This window comes from Cantharellus anzutake, assembly GCF_015039405.1.
Source record: "Cantharellus anzutake strain C23 chromosome Unknown EI90scaffold_1, whole genome shotgun sequence".
In the NCBI taxonomy this organism is placed as follows: Eukaryota; Fungi; Basidiomycota; class Agaricomycetes; order Cantharellales; family Hydnaceae; genus Cantharellus; species Cantharellus anzutake.
Genome location: NW_024066951.1, coordinates 60,256 through 83,106, shown reverse-complemented (window position 1 = coordinate 83,106; position 22,851 = coordinate 60,256). Strand labels below are relative to the sequence as shown.

At 49.2% G+C, this 22,851-nt stretch overlaps 8 protein-coding genes and 2 non-coding genes across 10 annotated transcripts; 6 read left to right on the top strand and 4 right to left on the bottom strand.

Annotated features, from left to right (window-relative positions):
- Nucleotides 1-798: 798 nt before the first annotated feature.
- Nucleotides 799-5,273, top strand: EI90DRAFT_3143177 (uncharacterized protein; the record flags this gene model as incomplete). The annotated part of the gene is made up of 11 exons (XM_039064992.1): nt 799-890; nt 945-2,397; nt 2,509-2,941; nt 2,997-3,458; nt 3,517-3,722; nt 3,777-3,994; nt 4,055-4,199; nt 4,259-4,757; nt 4,788-4,966; nt 4,997-5,199; nt 5,234-5,273. The coding sequence occupies 11 exons, from the start codon at nt 799-801 to the stop codon at nt 5,271-5,273; spliced, it is 3,930 nt and encodes a 1,309-aa protein (XP_038923665.1).
- A 3,532-nt stretch (nt 5,274-8,805) lies between these two features.
- On the top strand, nt 8,806-9,464 carry EI90DRAFT_3027072 (uncharacterized protein; the record flags this gene model as incomplete). The annotated part of the gene is made up of 1 exon (XM_039057962.1): nt 8,806-9,464. A coding segment is annotated over one exon (256 nt), but the record flags the coding sequence as incomplete, so codon positions are not given.
- EI90DRAFT_2812 (uncharacterized protein) lies at nt 9,141-9,795 on the bottom strand. Its single transcript, XM_039053540.1, has one exon. The coding sequence runs from the start codon at nt 9,643-9,645 to the stop codon at nt 9,220-9,222; it is 426 nt and encodes a 141-aa protein (XP_038923663.1). The 5' UTR covers nt 9,646-9,795; the 3' UTR covers nt 9,141-9,219.
- Nucleotides 9,796-10,653: 858 nt separating this feature from the next.
- On the top strand, nt 10,654-12,524 carry EI90DRAFT_3027069 (Chloroperoxidase). The gene is made up of 6 exons (XM_039057961.1): nt 10,654-11,119; nt 11,201-11,268; nt 11,340-11,434; nt 11,535-11,581; nt 11,657-11,969; nt 12,054-12,524. Exons 1-6 carry the CDS (start codon nt 10,834-10,836, stop codon nt 12,151-12,153), a joined length of 909 nt encoding a protein of 302 aa, XP_038923662.1. The 5' UTR covers nt 10,654-10,833; the 3' UTR covers nt 12,154-12,524.
- EI90DRAFT_2176 (uncharacterized protein) lies at nt 12,239-13,537 on the bottom strand. Its single transcript, XM_039052653.1, has 5 exons — nt 13,273-13,537; nt 13,149-13,196; nt 12,866-13,091; nt 12,625-12,685; nt 12,239-12,567 (listed from the first exon to the last, which is right to left on the bottom strand). The coding sequence occupies exons 1-5, from the start codon at nt 13,358-13,360 to the stop codon at nt 12,439-12,441; spliced, it is 552 nt and encodes a 183-aa protein (XP_038923661.1). The 5' UTR covers nt 13,361-13,537; the 3' UTR covers nt 12,239-12,438.
- Nucleotides 13,281-14,244, top strand: EI90DRAFT_2119 (uncharacterized protein). Its single transcript, XM_039052605.1, has 3 exons — nt 13,281-13,406; nt 13,464-13,533; nt 13,612-14,244. The coding sequence occupies exons 2-3, from the start codon at nt 13,491-13,493 to the stop codon at nt 14,109-14,111; spliced, it is 543 nt and encodes a 180-aa protein (XP_038923660.1). The 5' UTR covers nt 13,281-13,406; nt 13,464-13,490; the 3' UTR covers nt 14,112-14,244.
- On the top strand, nt 14,245-15,616 carry EI90DRAFT_2120 (uncharacterized protein). Its single transcript, XM_039052608.1, has 4 exons — nt 14,245-14,343; nt 14,427-14,472; nt 14,548-15,467; nt 15,529-15,616. Exons 2-3 carry the CDS (start codon nt 14,460-14,462, stop codon nt 15,303-15,305), a joined length of 771 nt encoding a protein of 256 aa, XP_038923659.1. The 5' UTR covers nt 14,245-14,343; nt 14,427-14,459; the 3' UTR covers nt 15,306-15,467; nt 15,529-15,616.
- A 17-nt stretch (nt 15,617-15,633) lies between these two features.
- On the bottom strand, nt 15,634-17,190 carry EI90DRAFT_3278433 (maintenance of mitochondrial structure and function-domain-containing protein; the record flags this gene model as incomplete). Its single annotated transcript, XM_039066613.1, has 10 exons — nt 17,078-17,190; nt 16,944-17,020; nt 16,730-16,888; nt 16,572-16,660; nt 16,303-16,522; nt 16,159-16,251; nt 16,005-16,105; nt 15,881-15,949; nt 15,791-15,830; nt 15,634-15,770 (listed from the first exon to the last, which is right to left on the bottom strand). The coding sequence occupies exons 1-10, from the start codon at nt 17,131-17,133 to the stop codon at nt 15,634-15,636; spliced, it is 1,041 nt and encodes a 346-aa protein (XP_038923658.1). The 5' UTR covers nt 17,134-17,190.
- Nucleotides 17,191-18,106: 916 nt separating this feature from the next.
- EI90DRAFT_t1 lies at nt 18,107-18,191 on the bottom strand. The gene has a single exon. It is a non-coding gene; the product is annotated as a tRNA-Gln (tRNA).
- Nucleotides 18,192-21,673: 3,482 nt separating this feature from the next.
- Nucleotides 21,674-21,758, top strand: EI90DRAFT_t19. The gene has a single exon. It is a non-coding gene; the product is annotated as a tRNA-Gln (tRNA).
- The last annotated feature ends 1,093 nt before the right edge of the window (nt 21,759-22,851 follow it).

Below are 22,851 nucleotides of genomic sequence, written 5' to 3'. Positions count from 1 at the left end.
ATTAGATTGAAAACCAGACCCTAAAGTTGAGATCTGTTTGCTTCCGGCTAGCTTGGAACCGCAATCACTCTCCCAGGAAGAGGCCACGCGCGTTGGTCGACCCAGAGAAATGGGAGGATAATCATCGTGTCAGAAAGTCCATGCTTCAACCGTGCGGCAGAAAAGAAGAGTGCTATTGTATCAGTTCACTACTAGCCCTTTATGCCTCAAATCAAGTCCTTTTGGGACCCGTACCACGCCTGATGTGGAATCCAGACCAAATATCACCCAATCGATTCATTCTTGCCCGATATGGCCCCAGCAACGAGTGAGAGTTAATATGTAGTTACAAGGAACTGGATCAGCCGGCCGAATACACAAGAATATACAGGAATATACAAATGTCAACCCATGACATTCAGTCATTGATCCACGAATGGTATTGGATCTTCACCCTCCTTTTTTGGGCAACCTCCCCGGATGCAAATTGAGGACAGTCATCTAGCTGCTTCTGGAATCGCGCAAAGTGCCTGTGTGGGTTGTCGCACACAGTAATTCGCCCGTGTGCCATCGTCACTTGTTCCCCTTCCTTGACGCCTTTTAACGTCCTAATAGTCTAGTATCATACCAGACGTTCCGCGGTCTACCAAGTATAATCACTGAACGACTTTTTAGGTCTAGGTTTCGCTTGGAACGCCCATCAGAATTAAAACCTCTATAATCCCTAATTTCTTCTACGTCCAGCTTGTGTTGGGCAGCGCCTTTTGATACGCTGCATCTGTCATCTGTGACCGTGTTTTTCTGCTTTTCGTCTTTGTCATGTCCCTCTCTCCAAACCCGGATGTGAGCTATCTTAAACCATCAGGTAAAACTCCGCCACCTGCAGCTCCATCTGCAGCCTATGCTCGGCGGTACGCATTGCTCCTATTTAGTTAGTGTATGTCTACCTAACTCACTTGCTTTAGAGCGCGGGAGATCATGGCTGAGGAGGGCCTAGGTCGCTATCGTCCCCCTCCACTCCGCACAACCCTACCTGACGGAATATCTTATGACATGTCCAACTCCCCTGTAACCGCTGATGAGGTCACTATAGTCCACAACTCATATCCCTCTGGGACCAGAAGAGCCAGGGCCGGCACTTTGCCCTCGAATATTGGCCTGACTGCCCAACATTACGGTTCGACCAACACAAGCGCCTCTGCTTTATCCTCGACGATTGATCTGGCAGAGGACTCTTCAGCGTCATCGAGTCCCGTTGCGTCTGCGCCCATCGCACGCCCATCGCTCCGTCATGCCACTTCGGCAGTCGCCGCAGCTCATGCACCTTCGGAGAGGAACAGTCGTCTAAGGTCGGGGTCCTTGACGCTGCCCAGTGGCGGATTGGGGAACGCTTTTGGTTCAACTTTGTTTTCCTCATCTTGGGTGCCCGGCACTGCTGGTCAACGTGCAACGGTATCCGGTAATACGTTCCCTGTTCTGGATGAACTGCGTTCGATCACCTCGGGCGACTCTCAAGCTGGAGATGATTACGATGTGCACACTCTGGACTACCTCGGATTGGAGGATAGTCCCGATGGGTCGATTACGAACGCAAATTTGACGGAAATGAGACAATCAGCGTTATTGAACACCCCATCTAGGATGAGAGCTAACACAGTGGCGAACCCTTATCAGCGTGCTCGTTCTGTGCGCACTGTTGAACCGGATCACACTGAAGATGAGCGGTATGAAGAATGGCTCTCTACTGTCCTTCCCAGCCACAAGCCCCGGGTCCGTCAACGGCTGGATTCCTATGACCACCCAACCACTCCCGGATCGGGCTACAGTAGTAACCAGGAAGCACCATACATTGCCAGAGGTTTCAAGCAATCCGAACATCTCGCAGCTGGAACTCGCTCTCGTGCTTCATCAATGGGGCAGATCGACGATACAACCAGCCGTGTCGGTTCTTCACTTTCCCGTCGTGTTGCTATCGAAGACCCGTCTTACAATGCATATGCTCAATATGAAGTAGCTCTCAATGCTTCCCAGACTTTGGGGCATGGTACTGCCGCCCTCCAGAGTTCAACTAACTCTTTGCTGCGAGGCCTACACGTGGAAACTGCCCCTCAACAGACCACTTCTCGCGCATCGTTGACTACTACTCCTTCCGTCCGTTTCCCTTCGGGAGACATCTCGTCTAGTCTGGCCGCGTCTCGACATGGATCAACTTCGCAATTGGCCGTATCCCATCAAGCCCCAGCGCGGGTCAATTCTCCCAAAGAACCAACGACGCCAAACCCAGGGAATACGCAGGTGCAGACCCCTTCACGTTCGCTTTGGATTGGGAATCTGGATCCAGGTGTGACAGGTGAAGATCTTGCGCGAGCGTTTGCTCCATATGGCGCCATCGAGAGCTTTAGGCTCCTCCCCGAAAAGGTACGTCCTGGTAATTTGTTTATCTTGGAATTCGCTGATCAGAAACTTCGTGATTTCGGCTCTCATGGTTCCACCTTAATTCACTCTTCACTCCATGTTCGATTTCTCAAGGAATGCGGTTTCGTGAACTTCGTCGACATCGCGGATGCGATCCGCGCGAAGGATGATGTTCTGAATCGTTTAGGTGGCAGTATTGGGATGGCAAATGGTCAAACGGTTCGCATCGGATTTGGTAAAGCGGATAGTGCCCCAGTTACGCCTTCAGGACCGAATTCAGGAGGAACGCACGCTTCTCAGTTTCTCACAACGCCCGCTCCCTCTTCTGGCTTAGGGGGGGCAGGAGGTTTAGGGGGAGCGCCTGGTAGTGGAAACGGAACCGGAGGCACTGGCGGGATGGACGCTCAGTTGCAGAGTACGCCGACAAGAGCGCTTTGGATTGGGAGTATCCCTTCGACGACTACTCCTGCCACCATCTTAACGGTTTTCTCTCCGTATGGACCGATCGAGAGTGCTAGGGTGTTGACCCATAAGAACTGTGGATTCGGTGAGTAGAACCACCCCCAGACTCAGGGGCACACTAAAGCTTTGTGTATTCACAGTCAATTTTGAACGGCTCGATGACGCTGTTAGGGCGCGCAAGGCTCTTAATGGTAGAGACGTCCTTGGAAGCGAAGTTGGCGCCATCCGCATCGGCTTCGCTCGTGTCCCTGTTAAGGGTGGCTCACCTGGCGGGGATGGTAGTAGTGGTGAAGGAGAGTCGTCCAAGACGAACCACGATTCAACCCCGAGCCCCAATGAAAAAGGCGTTGGTGATCTAAGTGTTGGTCAAACCATTCACGCGCTTCGAGGCGTGAAAGGTGCTACTGCTATTCCTACGGATCAGCAAGTTCTTGGTGGCGCTGTGGAGAATTACAGGTCGAATTTGCTGCTGAGTATGATTGATATGGTTTTGAACCCTCCGGGACAGGGTGGCTTGCCCAGTATTACGGAGCAGCAATTGATCATGAGGTTGCTGAGTGACGGGACTCCTGACGCTGACAATGACGTCCAGGCTCTTGCGGGTGCGTCTTTGAGATGTTCTATTGATTATGCATAGCGTGCCGATGAAGTAACACACAGAATTCCGCCCGCCGACGAACTACTACACAACGATACCGATTGCGGCAGAGCGCAGCCATATTCGTCGATGGGATGCTTCCAAGTTGCGAGAGCTCCGCAAGAGGCTTGACTCTGGGTCGTGTACCGTCGAGGAGATTGACGACGTCGCTGCCGATTTCCTTGATGGCGAGATTGTTGATCTTGCTTCAGATTGGCTTGGCAACACGGTCAGTTCCTACAGCGCTCTCAAGTATCTCCTGCGTCTTATTGAGCCATCCCAGGTTGTGCAAAAACTCTTTGAGCGCTGCTCGCCCGGTCCACGCTATGCTATGTTAGAAAGGATTGCTCCTCACCTCGCCTCCATCGGGATTCACAAGAACGGGACTTGGGCAGCGCAGAAAGTTATCGAATGCGCCAGCACTCCGGAAGAGATCGCGCTTATTGCCATTAATCTGCGACCCTATACTCCCCCCTGCTTTTGGACCAATTTGGGAATTATGTTGTCCAGTAAGTTGGGATGGTTTGCCGGGCACATGGAGACGGCTTAATTTTAGAACAGATGTTGTTTGCGATTCGGAACACCTGCGAACGATTTTATATTCGACGCGATGACCGACCGTCTCTGGGAGATTGCTCAGGGTCGATTCGGAGCGCGAAGCATGAGAGCCTGTTTGGAAAGTCCTTATATAACCATCAGTCAACAGGTGCGGTAGGAGCCGGGAAATCCGTTCCCAGATCGGCGAAACTAACACATTCCTTTTAGCGTCGTATCGCAACTGCCGTCATTCTTAACTCGATTCCTCTTGCAACGAATCCCAACGGCGCGCTACTTCTCACTTGGTTACTTGATACCTCAGGTTTCCACTCTCGTTATCGTCTTCTAGCACCTCGGTTCACCCCTCATCTCTCACACCTCTGTACGCACAAGCTCGCGTCACTCACTGTTCTTCGCATAGTCAACCAGAAGGCAGAGCCCGAGGCTTCTCAACAAGTCGTCGATGCATTATTCTTCTCACCCAACGATCATGTCCTAACAGATGTACTCGGGGATCAGATCAATGGCGTTGCGGTCATTCTTAAAATCTTACAGAGTCCCTACCTTGACTCCGCAAAGAAACCTGAATACCTCGAGGCGACGAAACGAGTCCTAATCGACCTCAAGGTCCTCACTGCTCAAGCGTATAGACGGCTCATGGAAGAAGTTGGTCTGCCGGTCCCTTCGTTTAATACTGCACCGTTCTCTATTCCCTCATCTGGGAACGGTCAGCAGAAGAAAAGTCAACAGCCGCAAGTTGGTCCCCAACCTGGCCCGCATTCTGTTTTCAACAGTCAGACTGTCAATCCTGTCAATCCTGGTGGGTATAGCACCGAGAGCGCGCCTTATGATGCTTCGATGGCATCGATCGTGGCGTCCATGCATACACTTCAATTGCAGCAGCTTCAGGCTCAGGCTGCTAACGCTGCGAACAGCGTAAACGGGATGAACCTTGATCCTCGTCAGATGGCTGGCGCTGGACTTGTCGTGGCGAACACTTCATATGCTGTACAGCACCTTGTCGATGGCTTTAGGGAGGTTTATGGTGTCAATCCGACATCTGAACAAATTGCTGAGATGGTTCAGCGTCAGCCGCTGCCAGAGAATGTTATCCTCCCGGTACATGGTGGTTTTCCTGGCCGTCCGGGCTCTGTTGGCCCTGGGATTGGGTATCAGCAGCAACAACAACAACAAACTCACCAGCAGCAGCAACAGCAACAGAGGTATGCCAGTGCGAGGATGACTTCTGGTTTCCAGAATATGCACCAAACTGGAAATGGAATGGTCCTTGATCCTTCCCGCTATGAGGTTCCTGACATTAGTCATAGTAATCAGATGGTGAGTGATCTGTTCAGTGTTTCAAGGCCCTGCCCTAATAACCATTCTCGATGCAGTTGTATGGGGCGTGGCCTTCGGTTCACGTGCAGAACCAACAGCGAATGCATCAAGACCCTAATTTCACTAATCAACATCAGCATCGCGGACCGTATCGCGGGTGAGGGCGAGGGAGTCCTGTTCCTCCGATTTCTAGAAAAACACCCAAAACGCCGGCTTGCTTTGCAAATGGCGGCTCCCTTCACCTCTTCCATATGACCCCTTTCGAGTGGTAATATTTATCGTCGTCGAATATATCTACCCTCCATTTACATACGACACCAATCATTCCTACGATCGCAAAGGGGCAGGTTCCCAAATGACAAATTCCAGTGTTGAACTTCCGTGCTCACGTTCCAATTCGACCGCAAATCTCAGCTAGTTGAGATTCCTTCTTCCAGTTCTCGGGCAGAAGTCGTAAACGCGCTTATGGGTCACAACTCAAACACCAACAATACAGAATAATCATCCACACGCACACCATCTTTCCTCGTCCAAAGCCTTGTAAATCGTATATATACCGACCTTGGTCTCCCTTCCCTACCCCTGTTACGTCCAAATGAAGGTTATACTCCCCTATCTCTCACCATCATACGATGTCGGACGTACATCCAGCTAGACTTCGGCTTCACCTTTCACGGCTCCTAATGCATGCATCATTTCCGCTTGCTCTTTCTCTTTCAAATTCGAAGTTAGCCCCGGGTTCAGAGTCCAAGTTCACGACGCGTGCCGCCCTATTCTGTCTGAAGTATACATTCTTCTATTTTTCCCATGGTGTACTATACACATCGTTTCTTTCTAGTTAAGAGCAAAGTTCGTCTGCTGCAAGCCCAGCGCAATAAACTCGTTTCCCCAGTCACCCAATTGACGACTTGTCCCTTCCTTTGGACTTTTCTTCTTCTTGGTTTCCTTGTCACCCGTCCCCTTTTTTTTCTTCGTAAAAGATCCGTGGTATATTTCTTTTTCAATTCACATATAAAATATCTGGTTCAATATGATCACGCATTTTATACCTTTCTGTTAGATGATGATGACTGCTGGTGGAGGTGATGGTACCTGCATCATGTCCAGCAGCGCTTCATTGTAATATGCGACCAGTATCGGCTGTGGACAATGAGCTTTCTGATCACTGCTTTTCGATGATCTTGGTCAGCGCAGCACAAGCCTGCTTTATTGCTTCCACCATGGCTCGGAATCTCTGCTCCCCCTCTTCCTCCAGGATGTCATACATCCAGTGCTCCTGTGGAACCGTCTTGGTCTCGTGTGTAGAACTAGACTAGGGGAAATGGTCTTCGGTACACTGGGCTGGCCAAGGTGTTCGGTGAAAAAGCAGAGTCTGGTTCCCATTGCACTGACAGCATATAGAATGGGAATGGAGTAATATTCCGATCAAATCCTCAATGCGAACCCGAATCTCTTTGTCAGCAGCTTTACGCTTGTAACGGTCATGAAAGTTGCTGGGGTGGTCTTAGCTGCAGTATGAGGACAGGTTTATTTTCATGCATAACCTCAAGCAAGGTGAGAGGGTCGGCTAACTCGCGCGAACCAGGCAAGTACAGAGGAACAACCGTAAAAGGAGTGTGTGGTGGAAACAGAGTGTAAAAAGAAGTTTGTTGCAAGGCCCAAGGAAATCAACCTCGGAGGGATTGATTGGAACGTATTTCGAATTGATGAACGACAGGAACTGGCCAAGGCACAGGAGTGGATCGTGGTTGAGATGATTTGAGTCAGTTGAGCTGGATCAGGCTGACAACTCGGCTGACACTCACCAAATAAAATAAAAATGGTGAATTGAATGGATTAGTTGCCTCCGGCAACACCCAGAGGCCGTGCGAATGAGCTAACAGTCGTTGCACTACGGTGTGGGCTTTATATAACATACATATAATTGAATCTTCTTAATAATTGTTACGGCTGGGCGAGCCTTGGTGTCCCGAGTTTTTTTGGGTATTTAACGGTAAGCCGGCAGGAATTACCGAATTCCCGAAGGTCCGGACTGTTGTGCTTTGGGTGTTGTTGCGTTCTTCGGTACTCCCGAACAATTGGGATCGAAAGGGTGGGCGTACTTCAGATTAAGCTAAGGCGGACAATATTCCCATGTCCTAGGGTTGTTGCTGTTGCATAGCATGTGTGTGTGTGTGTGTGGCTTTGCTATCGAAAGTCATGCAAACCCCGTTTCGTGTTCTAGCCGAGAGTTCTAACTGATACATAGGGGAGAAGGGTCCCATCGAGAAGCCACCCCATTACATACCTGGAAAACGGTTCACCCGATGGGTTGGGTTGGATCATGGCATCTACAGCTACATACACATGTCGAAAAGCCCCCGATAGCAGCCAGCTTCACTGCATGTACATGTACTCCAGGTAGGCAGGTTGATTGCTACGAAGCTACTGAGATGTAAATATGACACAGCAAGCCCGAATATCCATGCATGCATGCGAAATCAACACGAGAAGAACCAACCCTGGAGGTCGGTTATTCCGGCTTCCGACATCTCTTCGCTCAAGCTGATCAATCATGCATGGCCAAGTGCAATATTCCAGCGCCCACCTGTAGGCGCAGATACCAATATCAAAGCTCGATGGCAAGATGAGCCAAACCGGAGGGGGGAAAGGCCGGCTTTTGCCTATATCATCCTTCGTCCTAGTTGGATCGAGACCGCTAGCTTTCGCACAGCCCCACCTATTCTTTCCGTTCATTCTCAATTTTTCGCTTAATATACTTAAGCTTGACACTAAGTTGCACGGGGCTACGCTAGCAATAAAACGAGAGCGGAAGATTAACACTCCATGTCATTCGATCGATCGCAGGCAACACCTATGTTCTGGCCCGGGGCCCACAGGTTGTTTTTCTGCATGTTCAACAGCTCTATAGGTCAAGGTCGATGATCTTATGTAAGATGATATAGATCGCGAATTCCGAGAGAAGTGAGGGGTTTTTGTTTTTCACTTAAGCTTAGTGTCAAGAGAATTAGCGCACAACTGATTCCAACATTGACAAATGTTTTGAAACAACCATGTGAGTGACTAGAGCGCATGTATGCAGCTGTCTTCGGTGAGCGCACGCTCGACAACAGTGGCGGCGTTCGCACTGATTTGCAACATCCTATGCGGTGGGGTGGGAAGTATGTAGTGAACGTGGATGGTTGGGAGGGTTTTCCCAATTAGGGGAGGGGGAGCGATTGTATATGGTCATTAGCTCGATCTTTGATGTTTTACCTGGGTTGGTCCGCGCAATCGATGTCATTCAACATGCCGAGGATATGTGTATAACCTATGCCACGTACTGTAATTAATGGTGTTCCCCTCTCTCTACCATTCTCCAATACAGCCTTTTCTAAAATTTTTGTCCGATCAAAAGTGAATGGGTATTGACCCCGTTCGTAAAAAAATCACCTGAAAATGGTCAAATTTCTCATATTTTTATGTTTCAATACAATAGAATTATATCTCCATCTAGTAGAATTAGCGCCCACAGCTATTCCCCATTCCTCGTTGAATAATGACCATAGCACTGACGGTCACAGCAATCTAGGCAGGTCGCCAGCCTCTATTGGAAACAGTGATCCTGCTCTCGATCCTCCTCACATCAGCCCAGCCGAGCTTCCATACACCATTACCATCTCATGGGTACCAAACACGCGTCTCCAGACATGAAGTGACACATCGTCCTCATGTCCTCAACCCTCACTATCAAGGAGGCTGCACAAATTGCCCATCTCGGTGACTGCAGAGTTGCCGCATTCTCTCAGCTCACCAGCAAGGGACCTCTTTGATAAAGTTGGCAACCGTGGGTGTAGTCGCGAACTTGACAACTAGGATCTGGATGTGAGTATGGTGTTTCTGTCTCCCACCGGCTCAGCCTGAAGCAACGAGGCTTCACATACATCAGCAAGCACTGTTGGAATGCTTGCTGGGGTGTTTTCAGGAGCGGGTGCGGGGCTAATGGTCATCATTCCAGTGGGCGCGCTTGTCTTTGTTGAGAACATGATAGTTGACACACAGTCGCTGTTTCGGAGAGAATCAAAGCAGGTGAGGAAAACTTGCTGATTTCCAGAACTTTTCGTGCACGGTAGCTTAGGACACGGTCTGATCATGGCCAGTGTGAAGGGTAGGATCAATCGTTGTGGTCGGGAATGGGTATGGCTGTGCGGCGCTAACTCTACTGTATTGAAAAATAAAAATTCGAGAAATTTGATCATTTTTGGGTGATTTTTTTTACGAACGGGGTCAATACCCATTCACTTTGATCGGACAGAAATTTTAGAAAAGGCTGTAAATAACCTTGCTGTTCTCGACTCCGACGGAAGCAGGGCACTCCTATTATTATTGAAACCCTTCGTCGATCACTCGCTAGTATGATATGTATTGGTCTGTCGACTTTTACTTAAAAACACTTGAGTGGATGTTCACCTGAACGATCGAGAGAGAGAGAACATCGTTCTATGATCGAAAGCTGTGTATGTTTACATAATTCGCAAAATAAAAATAAAAAAATGTTGATTTGGGCTGATCTGCATACATATGCATACAAGCAATATTATATACCTGGCCGCGATAGATCAGCGGGGGAAATTCGAATATGGCTGTGATGAGAGAGACAAATCAAAATTTCTCCTTTCTCCCCAATTTAAGTATATATCGTTGATTCGGTTATTGTATATGCAAATTCTCCCCTAGGAATGGGTGTATGGTTTTTTTTTAGCGCTTATGAAAGACTAGAAGTGATGATTAATCCACACACACACACACACACACACACACACTAGCGAGAACTACTCACTATAGCCAGTTCACCTCAAGACCGAACCGAACTGGACCCGGACCAGGGAAAGAAAGAGACGAGGGAGGACCCGAACATGAGCCGCAGTCGGCGGCCGGGCCACTGATAATAAGAGAAAATTGAACCATCCGGAGACGATCCTCCACGCTCAACAGAACGAATTGAATGAATGAGATCGGGTGCAAGTGAAGGGGAGAATGATGGGTCGGGTGGTGGCTGTGCGATACGGAACGTTATCGCCGTCGTGCGGACTCACTACCCCGTGTGTTATACAAGAAAACACGTCTTTCTCCAGTCAATTTTGATTTTTGTTTCAAGGAGTTGACTACGCGAGCAGAACCCGGACATCGACATCCAACACCCTGCTCTGATAATCACAAATACTATATATATATATATCTTACAACACGTGGCGGTGTTCGTTTGTTTCCGAAATTAATACAATCCACATGATTGATTACCATTCCGAGCTGATTGTGAATCATTGGCTGCCAATTGGGTGCCCTCTTCTCTCCTGATGAATGGCGCTGCACGTATATAGCTCGCCTCCAGGCTTTGTCCAAATCCCGCCACTCCTCTCTCCCCTCCAAACACACCCCATACTACACACCACAAACCCTCTCCTCTATCCATTCCTCCTCGACCAATGGCTCCCCTCTTCATCGAGAATACCATGCTCCTCGTCCGTATCCCACTAATGGGGATATTCAAGCTCGTCAAAACTCTCTTCGCCAACTGGAACGCACCCATCAAGGTCCTTCAGACGATCGGGTTGTACACTGTTGACTTTGGGTACTTCTTGGGTAACACCTTCTCGAGAAAGCGCGATGCTAGGGAATTATTCAAGCCTGGTCAACCTGGGTATAATGGTATTTGGCCGGAACACGTCCCGCCTTTACCGACGGACTCTAGAGCGCCTTGTCCTGGATTGAGTGAGTAAATCTTCATTCACACCCCCCCCCCCTTTCACCCAATATGTATGTACCACCGGGATTAACCTGTTTATTTGTCAGATGCGATGGCTAATCATGGAATTCTCCCTCATAACGGTAGAAAGATCACCTTTCCCGAGTTGGAGAAGGCTCGTTACCATTCCCTCTTATCGCCTGAATCCCCCCATTTCTAAAACCCCTCTTGTAATAATGACAATAGGCACTCCAGGAAACATGGAACTTCAGCCCTACCCTCTGCAAGAGTACATCTGACTCTCTCCGAAGTCTCTTTGGACGTGATTTTATAGATCTCAGGTAAATGCCCCTTCTTGTTGCCTCGTGCGCGGGCGCCCGCGCGCTCGGTGTTGGGATAAAGAAAAAACTCACACTTTCCCCCTTTCCTTTTTTGTTGTAGCGATTTGACTGGTCATAATATTGTGGAACACGATGCAAGCATGCTGCGTATGTTCGCAATTTCCATTATACATCCCCCCCCCCATTTCATCATTTTCTTTTCGCTCACAACTTTTCATCCAGGTCGCGATGCTCATTTCCAACCCGATCAGACGATCCCAGCTAAAGATCTCATCCGAAACCTCCTCACCTTTGCAACGGGTCCTCGTAGTCCTGAGAAACCGGAAGGTTATCTTACCACTTCTGATATCGCCCGTTTCCTCTCCCTTCGTATCGCACAGTCCAAGAATGACAATCCACAGTTTTACTTGACAGCAACACACAAGTTCTTCATGTGGGGTAACGGGTCGATGCTCTTCCAAGTGCTTGGAGGGGATGTGAAGACGCTCAAGACGATTTTGGAGGATGAAAAGATTCCGGAGGGGTATGCTCATTTGTGAGTGGATTCATGTGATTCCGCGTGGGTTCATGGATGATCTTAATAAACCTTCGGTTTTTTTTTTTTGGTCCCCCCATCCAGTGCGCGGACTCGGAATGGGTTGACTATGCTCGATCAACACCTTCGCACGTTTGAGATCGCCTTGGCCATGAAGGATGTGCAACTTCCGAGGTCCTCTTGACCGGATCCTCTTTGTATACATGATGCAAATGATTGAGACGGATGATGGAGAACCGGGCAATCCGTCAGAGACGTGATCGGTTTTTTTTTCTTCTTCGATGATATATCTTGTCTATTTATATGTCTGTTGTCACGATAGTGTCGCTGCCTCCCAGGAGGCATTGTAATCAGTCAGGGTGAATGTCAGGACTATCGTTGCGAGCACGTTTATCACCAAAAAAAAAGGATGGGCAATACGCAAAGTCGTCATGAAGTGGCCGGACGGAGCGAGAAGGTTTAGCAATTCTTAAATTCCATGAGTGCCGATCCACAGTCCGTGGAATAGGAGAGCGAGGAAGGAAATCAAGTTTAACAGGGAGCCCATTCCATGAAGCTTCCCGAAACGTGCCGTTAGCTGTTTGAGTTCATCCGATGCCTGTCCCAGAACGCTTTTTGAATCTGGAACTCGAAATCAGGGTTTGTCTCAACTCACAGTGGGATCGAGATAGGATTTCCCTTCTTCGCGCTCCAACTTGTGGCGCTGCCACATGATTCTGGTAGGGGAAAGATGAGGATACGAAACCAGCGGAGGTTGGAGCAGAGAAAGGCGCGAAGGAGGCTGATTACAGGATGGAAGGGATAAATGGCATATCAATCAACTCGGAATGCATGCCTTGGACTTTTGGTCCAGAATGGAATGTTTCAAGGTCGCTGGCAATGAACCTTAAGCTTACTTGGATTGTTTCGGCCCCAGCCATACCGTGTTGATGCTGGTCAGGATAAAGGCGAGGGCAAGGATCCATGCTTGCACAACTTCAGCCTTGCTAACATCTGTGTATGTAGAGATGACTGAAGGGTATTTCCGGATCCAGAGAGATAACAAGGTGACTTCGACACCAACAGACATGCCGAAGAAGATTGGGAATGTTTTAGCTTGGAGTGCTCCGAACTGGTGACGTGCTGTTTCCACGAGGTTAGGCTAATCGACGAAATCATTTATGCACTAGCATGGCACACGTAGGACACGGAAGGCAACGGGGCCCCCAATTCCAGTTAGCCAGAGAGCTGAAAAAAAAACCGTTGGAAGGTGTGAGAGTTTTGACGCCCATCGCTTTTGCATTAGCGCCTGTTAAGCACTCACTGGAACCAAATACCAGGGAGTATAAAACCTGATATAAAGCATTGGCATTGAAGATTTCGGATGAGTTTAACGTGTCCGCTGCCATCATTCGTTGCGGGGACGACGTGTGTTGATCTGTTCCGGTCACAGTACTAGTATGTAGAACTCACGACTCACAAAGACAACGTGACACGGAAACAGCGTCTTCCAAGCAACTTTCTTTTTACCACACCATCGTCATGAAGGCTGACGATCGACGGCACGTAGCCGATAACGGGCAGAGTAAAATTCCCTTCATGTTCCGGTAGAACTTTAGTTCTAACTCGTGCTCCGTGTTTTTCTATTTCCCGAACTTTGAAGCTCACACTGCAGCACAGACAGTTGTGGAGCAAGCGCAACAGACTCATAATCAGGACCAACACGCGTATCTCCAATACTCCCCCGTGGATTTCTCACATCCTTCTATGGCCCAGTATCAACAAGCGATGGCAACTAGTTCTGCGCACCCTCAGCAGGCTCCGTTTGGAACCGACGAGGTGGAAGAAGTCGATGAGAACTATGCGGGAGAGTACGACCCGCAACACCAGCAGCTTCAGAGTACTTCGGAAGCAGCGGGTGACTCAGATGAGAATGAAAATGGGAAAAGGAAAGTTCCAGTCGATGGTGAAGAACGAGTTGATGGGGATGGAAACCTTGCGGGTGAAGGAGAGCGGGCTAAGAAGAAAAGACGGCGTCAGGCGCTCAGTTGTACCGAGTGTAAGCGGAGAAAAATCAGATGTGACCGAAGTCATCCTTGTAGCCCCTGTGCAAGACGAGGAGATCAGGACAAATGTCGCTGGACGCTACTTGACCCTATGTGAGTTTTCACCACAATCGTCCTCCGAGTCCTCGCTAGAGTTGATGCTTTTTGCACCGTTTTCCTTGCACCTTCTCTAAGCGTAATTGGTGACGACACTGACCCAAATCATCCTGCTACCACGACCATACACACTACGCCGTACCCTCCCTCGGCGAGCGCGGAAAGATACGTCACCCGTGCTGAATTCGAAGAACTCAAACAGCATTTGTTCCGTATCGAAAACGTTCTGTCAGGTTTGTTTCCCCCCGGAACTTTCAGCAACCCTATCAACGCTCTTCCACCAAATAACTCTGCATATATGAACTTGATCAATCAGTATAGCGTCATCCCGACAGCAGATGCTTCGCGAATGAACAAAGAAGGTTTGCAAAGTATTTCCCACCCAATGTACCTCACCGCGACGTACCCTCAACTCCCCATCATGCTCACATCGCAAGTCGTAAATGGAACCACAACCTCCCCTCCAACCACATCCCCTGGCATATTTGCAAGCTATTTACACAGCGTCCCGCCGCAATTCGCTCCCAGTACTTCACCAGGTAGCGCAAACCCAAGTGCATTCTCGAACACTCCGCCCGTGACGGGACATGCACCATCAACCTCCACGCCTCAAGGTGCAGCAGCAGGCGCAACGGGCGGTATCGCCCCGGCAAGTACAACGACAGTTAACCCAGCTCCTACTCCAAGCAACGCAAATAAAGTGTCTTCACGAAAACGAGCATCTGCAAATGGTATTGCACAGAATGGGACTGCCGGTCAAGCGGGGACCTCTGCTTCCGTTTCAATATCAAAGCAAGCTCGTTTAGAAGGAGCCAAGCTAGCTCGTCAACACCGGCAACAATCGGCGGCGCCTGGAATGGGACGCACCCCATCCCGATTACTGGGGGTCGCATCAAATCCGAATCAACCAACACCTCAAACGACATTGATGGACACTACTCTGGACGCATCGAGGCAGCATCCCATTTACCGCCCGGATCCTCCTACAGCGGCAGCCGCTGCTACGGGTACCGAAGTCGGCGATGACGATGACGATGACGAGGTGGATGCTGACGCTGACGCTGATGGGGACGGAGACGAGGAAGGAATGAATCCTACTGCGGCGAACGGGACGGGTGTTGGGACAACTACACACAATTCGACAACAAAAGTCGCCAATGCGATGACGACTAGAATGGATGGTCTGACGACATGACATGACATGTTCGTTTGGGACCTCTTCTGTTTTCTCCTTGTATTCGCTTGAAAATGCCCCTCGCCTACACTTCGCCATCCTACATTATCTCATCCGGGCGCTTTGCAACCTCATCGCCCATAAACTTCGGACTAGGTCTCAATATTCGATTGGTCCTTTTGTGTCTGTTATTATCAGTGTTTCATGTTGGGTCTCGTCCTTCGTCACTCATGGTGCTCTTTAGCTTCTTTCCGCACTCGCCGTCATGACTATTGTAGCATTATATACAGCCGTCTATCAGAAAAGAAAGGACGAGTTTTGATTCCTGATATCATGGCTGGAAACATGATCACATCACTGGAACTGACTGAAGCCTGTGATTGGTGAAGTCGCTGAAGCGGCCCCACTTCCTGTCCAGTCGCCCAACAGTGCCGAATTGCCTCCACGTCCCACCATTAGATTTGTTGGCATCCTTTGTGAGCTTCCCTTGCCTCGTCCCATTCCACGTCCCTCAGACGAGGTAAGGAGAATGTGACTGTTGACGATCTGAGGAACATGAAGTGAGGTTGAGCTAGTTGATGTCAGAGTGTGCTTACTTCACTGAGTTGCAGGGTTGATTTGGTGAGGGTAGCGAGTAATGCCGTGAGTTGGACGTCCGCATATTCCTGCATGATATTTATTATAATCGACTAACGCAAAAGAGGGAGTGTGGAAACGTACAGTATCGAACTCTTCTCTGAACTCAGGATGTTCGCTCGCTGGAAGGGACGCAACTAGAGAGTTCAATGCACGCAACGCATCATAATCTTTCTTTGCCGAGCCTTGAATGCGTAATTTGGTGCCGCCCACATTAAAACAACTTGACCACACATACCTGCAATCACCCCGGAGACATAGTTCACGAGGACAACGATACGATCGTACAGCATCTTGATTGCAGTTCGCTGGGTTTGCAAGTGGGCAGCCACTGAGAAAGTAAAGCTCAGCTGCTCGCACCAAATTGCGGTAGTGTACTGACATGTATTGCTTCCCTCTCCTCCTCGTGCTGTCCAGTCAACGGCAATGCGTTCTGCTTCACCAGTCTCAATTTTTTCGGGTACAGGAACGAAAGCAGTACGCGTTTGACGATCTTTAATCTCCACTATTGCTTCATACACCTTTATCGGGAGACCACCTGTTTCTGACTGTGACCCAGGTGAAAGAATGAGAAGTAGAGGGGTGGTAATGAAAGCAGTGAACTAGAATGCAGGGTGTAAGCGCTTGTCCGCCGTGGGCAGAGCCTCTCACCTGTTCGTGAATCGCAGCGTGTGCTTGGGTCGGGCCTGCAGCAACTGTGTACCATCCGATGAGATCGAGGTTGGGAAAAACTTGTTTATCTGGAATAGCCAGGATGAAAACGGTAACATTGAACAACCAATCAAACTTCAAATGACGGGGTCACTTGCATTGTTCTTTTCTCTCATTTAAGAAGCCTGATTCAACTTGGATACCAACGGCTTCACCGAATCCGAGATCTTTACCCGGCTCGGCGTTCGTTATGAGATCGAATGAATTCACGATTTCGACGTCTCGTCCATTTTGAGTTCCAAGTAGTGCGCCGATAACTGGAATAGAATCAATACCACACTTATCACTGTAAATGACTGGAGGCTCTCTGACTGAAAGGATTCTGCAGTCCAGTCTGTAGTTTGAGGCGCGTCAAGTGTTCAGAGACGTTGAGAATTGGGAGGGGGTGCCTGGACGTGAAGAGACGGATAAGATACTAGTTTCACTTGTCCAGTTTTCAGACCAACAGTGATAGGTTCAATGAAGACGATGCAGAAGACACCGCGGATGCGATTTGAGCCATCGGTTCGGCACCGTCGAAACTTGCAGCCCAGGTGCAAGCGTTGAGCTTATGTAAGCCGAGACCCGATTCGAGCATACATATGACATGGTGGCTGACATTCACACGACGACGACGTCCTACTGGTACGTACGCATTTGCATACACTAGTTCCCATAACTATTATCCTGATCAATCGGTGGCCATCGATTGGACGAGTCCTACAAACTAGGTCATCACGTTAAACATGACAAGTTTCAACCAGTTATCCTTTGTCTTTACCTGATGCAGTTTCCACCGGATTCAGGCATGAGGCTAGCGCCTTTTGGATCTCCCAGGGCTCCAGCACCTTGGGGTCAAGTGCTGCGATTGATCGCCGGGATGTGTGTATGGTCGGAAAGGTTTACGTTGTCTGTGATTGAACAGAGCTTCCCGCGCCCACGCACACATCATCCCCGAAGCAGAACATTGGAATGTTCATTATTCTTGGCCCTCTTTCTATTTCCGAGCTGACGGAAACACCAAGTGGGAAGGTCTTCGTGAGCGAGGTTATGTTCCCAACTTCGCCAAATCGGTCGGGCACGAACCGAGGAATGGAATATTTCTGTGTCCATTACTATTCTTTCTGTTGAATTTTCAACATAAGTACGTGTTCATCGGTTCGAATGAGTCCATGGAAACGGGGCCTTTCTTTGACGATCAGCCTCTGCCACTGTGTGCTGGCGAGATGTGTTTCGCACTGGGATCGACGGGCTCAGACGTAACCCACCACTCGATCCCCAGGGCACCGCTGGCCCTTCAACTGGTGCAGGGGGTGGATCTGCTCAGACACCTCTCTTGGAGGTGGAAATGTCCCCACGGCTGATGGGCACGGTAACACTATTACTGTGTCCGTGAGCAGACCATGAAGCAGGATTCCAGCTGGGACTGCAACCGACGGCGTCCACCAGTCTATATCATTGTCTAATAAAGCCAAAAAGGGGATTTCCAAAAGGACAGGCCGATTCCGGATTCGAACCGGAGTTGCTCGGAAAGTCCGGGATCATCAGAACCGAGAGTGATAACCGCTACACTAATCAGCCAACCCGCCGCAAGCGGGAACCAGGTCAACCATTGGTGTCAGATTTTCGCGGATCTCGCTTTAATGCACTCACCCTTTCTGACCGAATATTGGACTTACAAACGGTCACATGGTCAGACATCGGCCTGTCAAATTTCCGTAGACTGAATGTCCGTGTAAAGAAGTCCTCCATTGTTGCATATTTCATTGCTTTCCGAGGTCCTGCTCGCTCCCATCCGAACCATGCGCCAACTGGCAAACCTGTAGTATTTTTCAACCTCTGTGTTCGCACGTGGGTTGCTCTACTTAATTTTCCTCATCTGCCGGCCTCCCTATTCCGGTTGCACTGTCGGCCCTTTGATTCTTCAATTACCCCCCAAACGCTCGCCCTATCGGACAACTCAGGGTCCCAAGCTTCATCCCTTTTTGGGACTGCCGCTGCCGACCCCTCCATCGCCAATGACGCTTTCGGCCGCGGGGTTTTTCTCACATCCTTTAACGATCAACGGTACACGTTTATAACTTGTACGGCATATTGTTAATGGCGACTGCTATTCAATGATATACTGCATGCGCGAACGCCTGCTCCCAATTTCCCCACATTGACGGGTATCTCCAATTCGTTCGATTTTCTGCTTTCCCTTACGATGTTCCAAAGCCTGCTTGTTACGCTTTTGGGAATAGTGGACTGTAATCAATAGCGTGCTGGTCAGAACTTGAACGACAATGTCCAATGTCAAGTTTCCGTCGGCACAATCACCAACGCGGTCGGCACTTGGCTGTTTTTCTGGATTTGGTCAACACTTCACCACTCAGCGGGCGTTCACATCTGCTGCCGCATTCACTACATCGTCACTCCTCAAATGTTCTCAATCATGTCCAATCACAATCCAATCTGTTCGGACACATTGTTTCCTTGTGATTTGGATGGATGCCACCCTGCCCCCTTCTCGTTCTCGATGTTAACTACTCACTCTCTCAGAAGCACAGCGGGCTAACTATCAAGCAAGTTTTTTAACCCGAATCGCACGTGTTGACGTAGTGTTGCGTTGCGCCGCAAGGCTTACAATTTGGGCACCTCATCTGGGAATGCATTGCGCAGCTCAGAACCTGGGCCTTCCGCATTTTCATATGGTAGTAGGTTCTTTGGTGAAAGACCGCAAAACTTAGTCAAGGTCGTACAGATAAATCCAACTCATTCAACTGAGGTTCGTCCCCCGAAAATGCCCCTCGTTTTTCCTCTCAATTTTGCACTGAGCCACGCTATATGGGAGTGCCATGGAAGGGGTGTTTCCGTCGTTCATATCTCCGGCTACGTTAGTCGAGCGCGGGCATTTCATAGACCTCATCGATCACGCCATGAATGGGTCAATTTATATCCGTGTATTCAGGTTCGTTCGTTTGTTCTATTCGGCAACGGATCTTTTCCGCGTTTGATCGAAGCGTCCCCGTTTGTGGTGCCCTTTCACCATCCCCAGAGTCTCATTTTCGCCATGGTCTTCCTTCACTCTCTGTTCAAATGGAGTTTAAGTTTCATGTTGACCTCCATGCGTTCGACGATGAAGGTGTAGACGTTCCCCGTGATGGAATGGAATTGTTGTTCAAGGAAGGGGTGGCGGTGATCGGTACCATGTCCCTTCATTTGTGAATATCCGATTTCTAGTTGTTCCACAGCTCGCTTCCTGCCTTCTGATGGTGTAGCATGCGCGCTCATAACAAGGAGACATTTGTTCGTTTCAACTGCACTGGACTGCGCTTCGAATCGTTCGTTACACCAATGTCATGCACGGTCATCCTCTCGCGAGAAATTTAATGTACTGTTCATTTTGCGGCAATGTGTGAGCGACGCCTGCTGCCTGGTCGGTGACTGCCTGTGCTCGAGAATGCTAAATTCTATATGACACTTCTAATATCTGTTTTTCACCTCTACTGAGTCAACACCTGAGATGGGCCGCAGAAACCCCCTACGGCAATGATTTCTTGACCTCCATGGGAACAACAACAACAAAAGTCATAGTATTCACAAATGCAACTTTTGCATCGATGCTCAGTTAACTTGACAAAATTTCCATGATTCTGTAGCTGGCACAACGAACTTCGCATAAGAAGGCAAACTATCCATCCACCCACTTCGCGCTCATGCTGATTATAATATCAATTTCCCTTTGTAGTGAGATTCAGGGATCCATTAAACAACTTGCATGCCATATTGGAGTTTGTGAGCATGCAAGCACAGAGACGCGCGCAACGGGAAAAACTTGGCTTCCCTCTCAACAACGTCGACTCGATGTCCCTTTGCTTCGGATCTCCCCCGCTGCTACCCCTCCATTATCTCCTCATCCCTCTGCCTCCACTCATGATATCCAGGTAGACTGGACTTGCAATAGCCTTTGCAAGCAGATCCCAGTTATTACACTAACGCTCTGATTTTTTAATATTCCACAGGATTCGAACCCTTCAGCATGGCTCAATGCACTGCAGGATTATCCACTTGCAAAATGTGCAATTTTGGTTTTGTCACCTCTGCCGATACTGAACGGTTCTTCTCAGTAACAGGGGACATAAAAGGCCCCCCACATAATCGGCTCTCAGTAGAGAAGATGGTCATGGTCTCTACCATCAGATTAGAACTGAACCGCCAGCATGTACTTCAAGGTACTCACCGGAAGCGCATGCGGTGCTCATTTCGGCTGCATCTTCAGACAGGGATCAGGACACTTGGATCCCGAACTTTCACACCCAACTGCCATCCCTCAGGAGTATCGTAGTTTCCCACAATTTCAAGCATCTTTGCTTTCAAACCGCTTGGCTGATTGCCATATTGAAGTCCCAGGCTTAAAAGTGTGGTGTTGCTGGGCAGTGGGTACTAGCATGTTTTCAGCAAGCGGCTGCAAGCAAAAGTAACGTAAGTTTGAAGATGCACATCAGTGCGGCTCAGTCAGGATGGTAGTGACTCTAAAGATATAATTGTCGTGTAAATACATGTAAAACACATCGACACGAATAGAACAATATGTATGAAAGTGCACAACACTGTTATGACTGCTCTCAAAGTTTGAGGAGCGAGTGGGATCTCTACTGGTTCCAGGCAAAGGAGAACCTAACAGCTGAGACGGAAATTCAAAATCTCGTGACACAAATGTGGGATCAGGAGCTTGATTCTAGCATAGCAGACGTGTGGCCCCATTATTAAACCCGATGACGCCGTCTACCTTACCTCCATACTTCGGATCTTTGAGACAATTGACCCAAGTCGGAATCGTCATGTGCAACACTGGAGACCAGATGAAAGCGGGGACATGCCTGTTCGAGGACCTACTCAGCAGCCGCTGTACAGTCACATGTTCAGGTCTTACAAATGTTATAGACCGTGGACGACCGTCTGATGGGGCGTCTATCATTTCTCTGTGCGTCTGTCTGCCCAACCCTGAATGTGACATCATTCGCAATGCTGATAAGAAATAAAATAATACAGATGGACCCTTTGGAGCACCATAGCGAGTTGGCTGGTTAGTGTAGCGGTTATCACTCTCGGTTCTGATAATATCGGACTTTCCGAGCAACTCCGGTTCGAATCCGGAATCGGCCTCTTATTTGGCTTTTACTTTTTTTATTCTTAGTTTTCCGACCTTTACAGCTTGCGTGGGCTGTCCACAGGCCGGGGGGCCAAGGCTCTTGGAAGTATTTTAACGGGTTGGATAAGTTCAAACTGTGCATTCCTGGGTACAGATGCCTGAGAGTTGCCACTGCGTAGGAACGCATTCTTGTCCCTGCCGATCAGACGCTGTGTGGATCCGGGCCGGGCTCCGTATACCCACTGAAACTCCGTGGCTCCTAGGCCGATTTTGAGGTGCAGCTCCATGCGCACAGGACGAATTCTGTCACATTGCTTTGTTCTGTCATTTCTATCTTGATGCAGTCTCTCACTTAGCGCCGGGGGTCTCTAAAGCTTCTCTCGAGAGTGTGGAATTTTCGTTCTTCGTGGTGCAACCCACAACTCTCCCTTCAATATCTTCCTTCTAGGACAGCTATCACAAGACAGAGGTTGCATCGGCTCCAGTGGAGTTTTTTTTATTAGACTAAGGGGCTGCCATGACATAGGGAATGCCCATGGCGTTCGGCGATTGGGTGCCCTTCATCGAACACATCCTTTCATGCAACGGTCATCCACAGCTTCGGGCCGTGGTTGTGTTGGGGATGGCACGGAAATTATGCAGTTCATTTATTTCTGGGTCTCCAGGTCGAGTGCAGGTACCTCTAGGGATTCTGCTCCAATAAGAGCCGTGAGTGACGGTTTATTACCATCAAATTGCCTTCGCGCGCATTTCAGCCACCCTCGGGTTCAAGATTGTCCGTTCCTCTCATGGAATACGGGACCCGATGTGTTTTGTATAAGAATAGACACTTGCCGTTGCGCTTTGCGCCTCTTGATGGTGGTTGCTGAGCTGAACAAATAGGCGCCGACAATCACCGCCTGATTTACCCTTGCCAGGATCTGACCCTCCATGCATTTACTGTCCTCAAAAGCCTCCCCCCGAAACCACAAACCCCGAGGATCCAGTCCACACGACTCTACCCCAGATAATATCCTGTATCGATGTTTCCCTTGCGCAGCGAGCTCGGGAAGCCGCACTGATGGAGAAAGGTCAAATTTCATTCTATTCATGATTTTGGGTCACCCA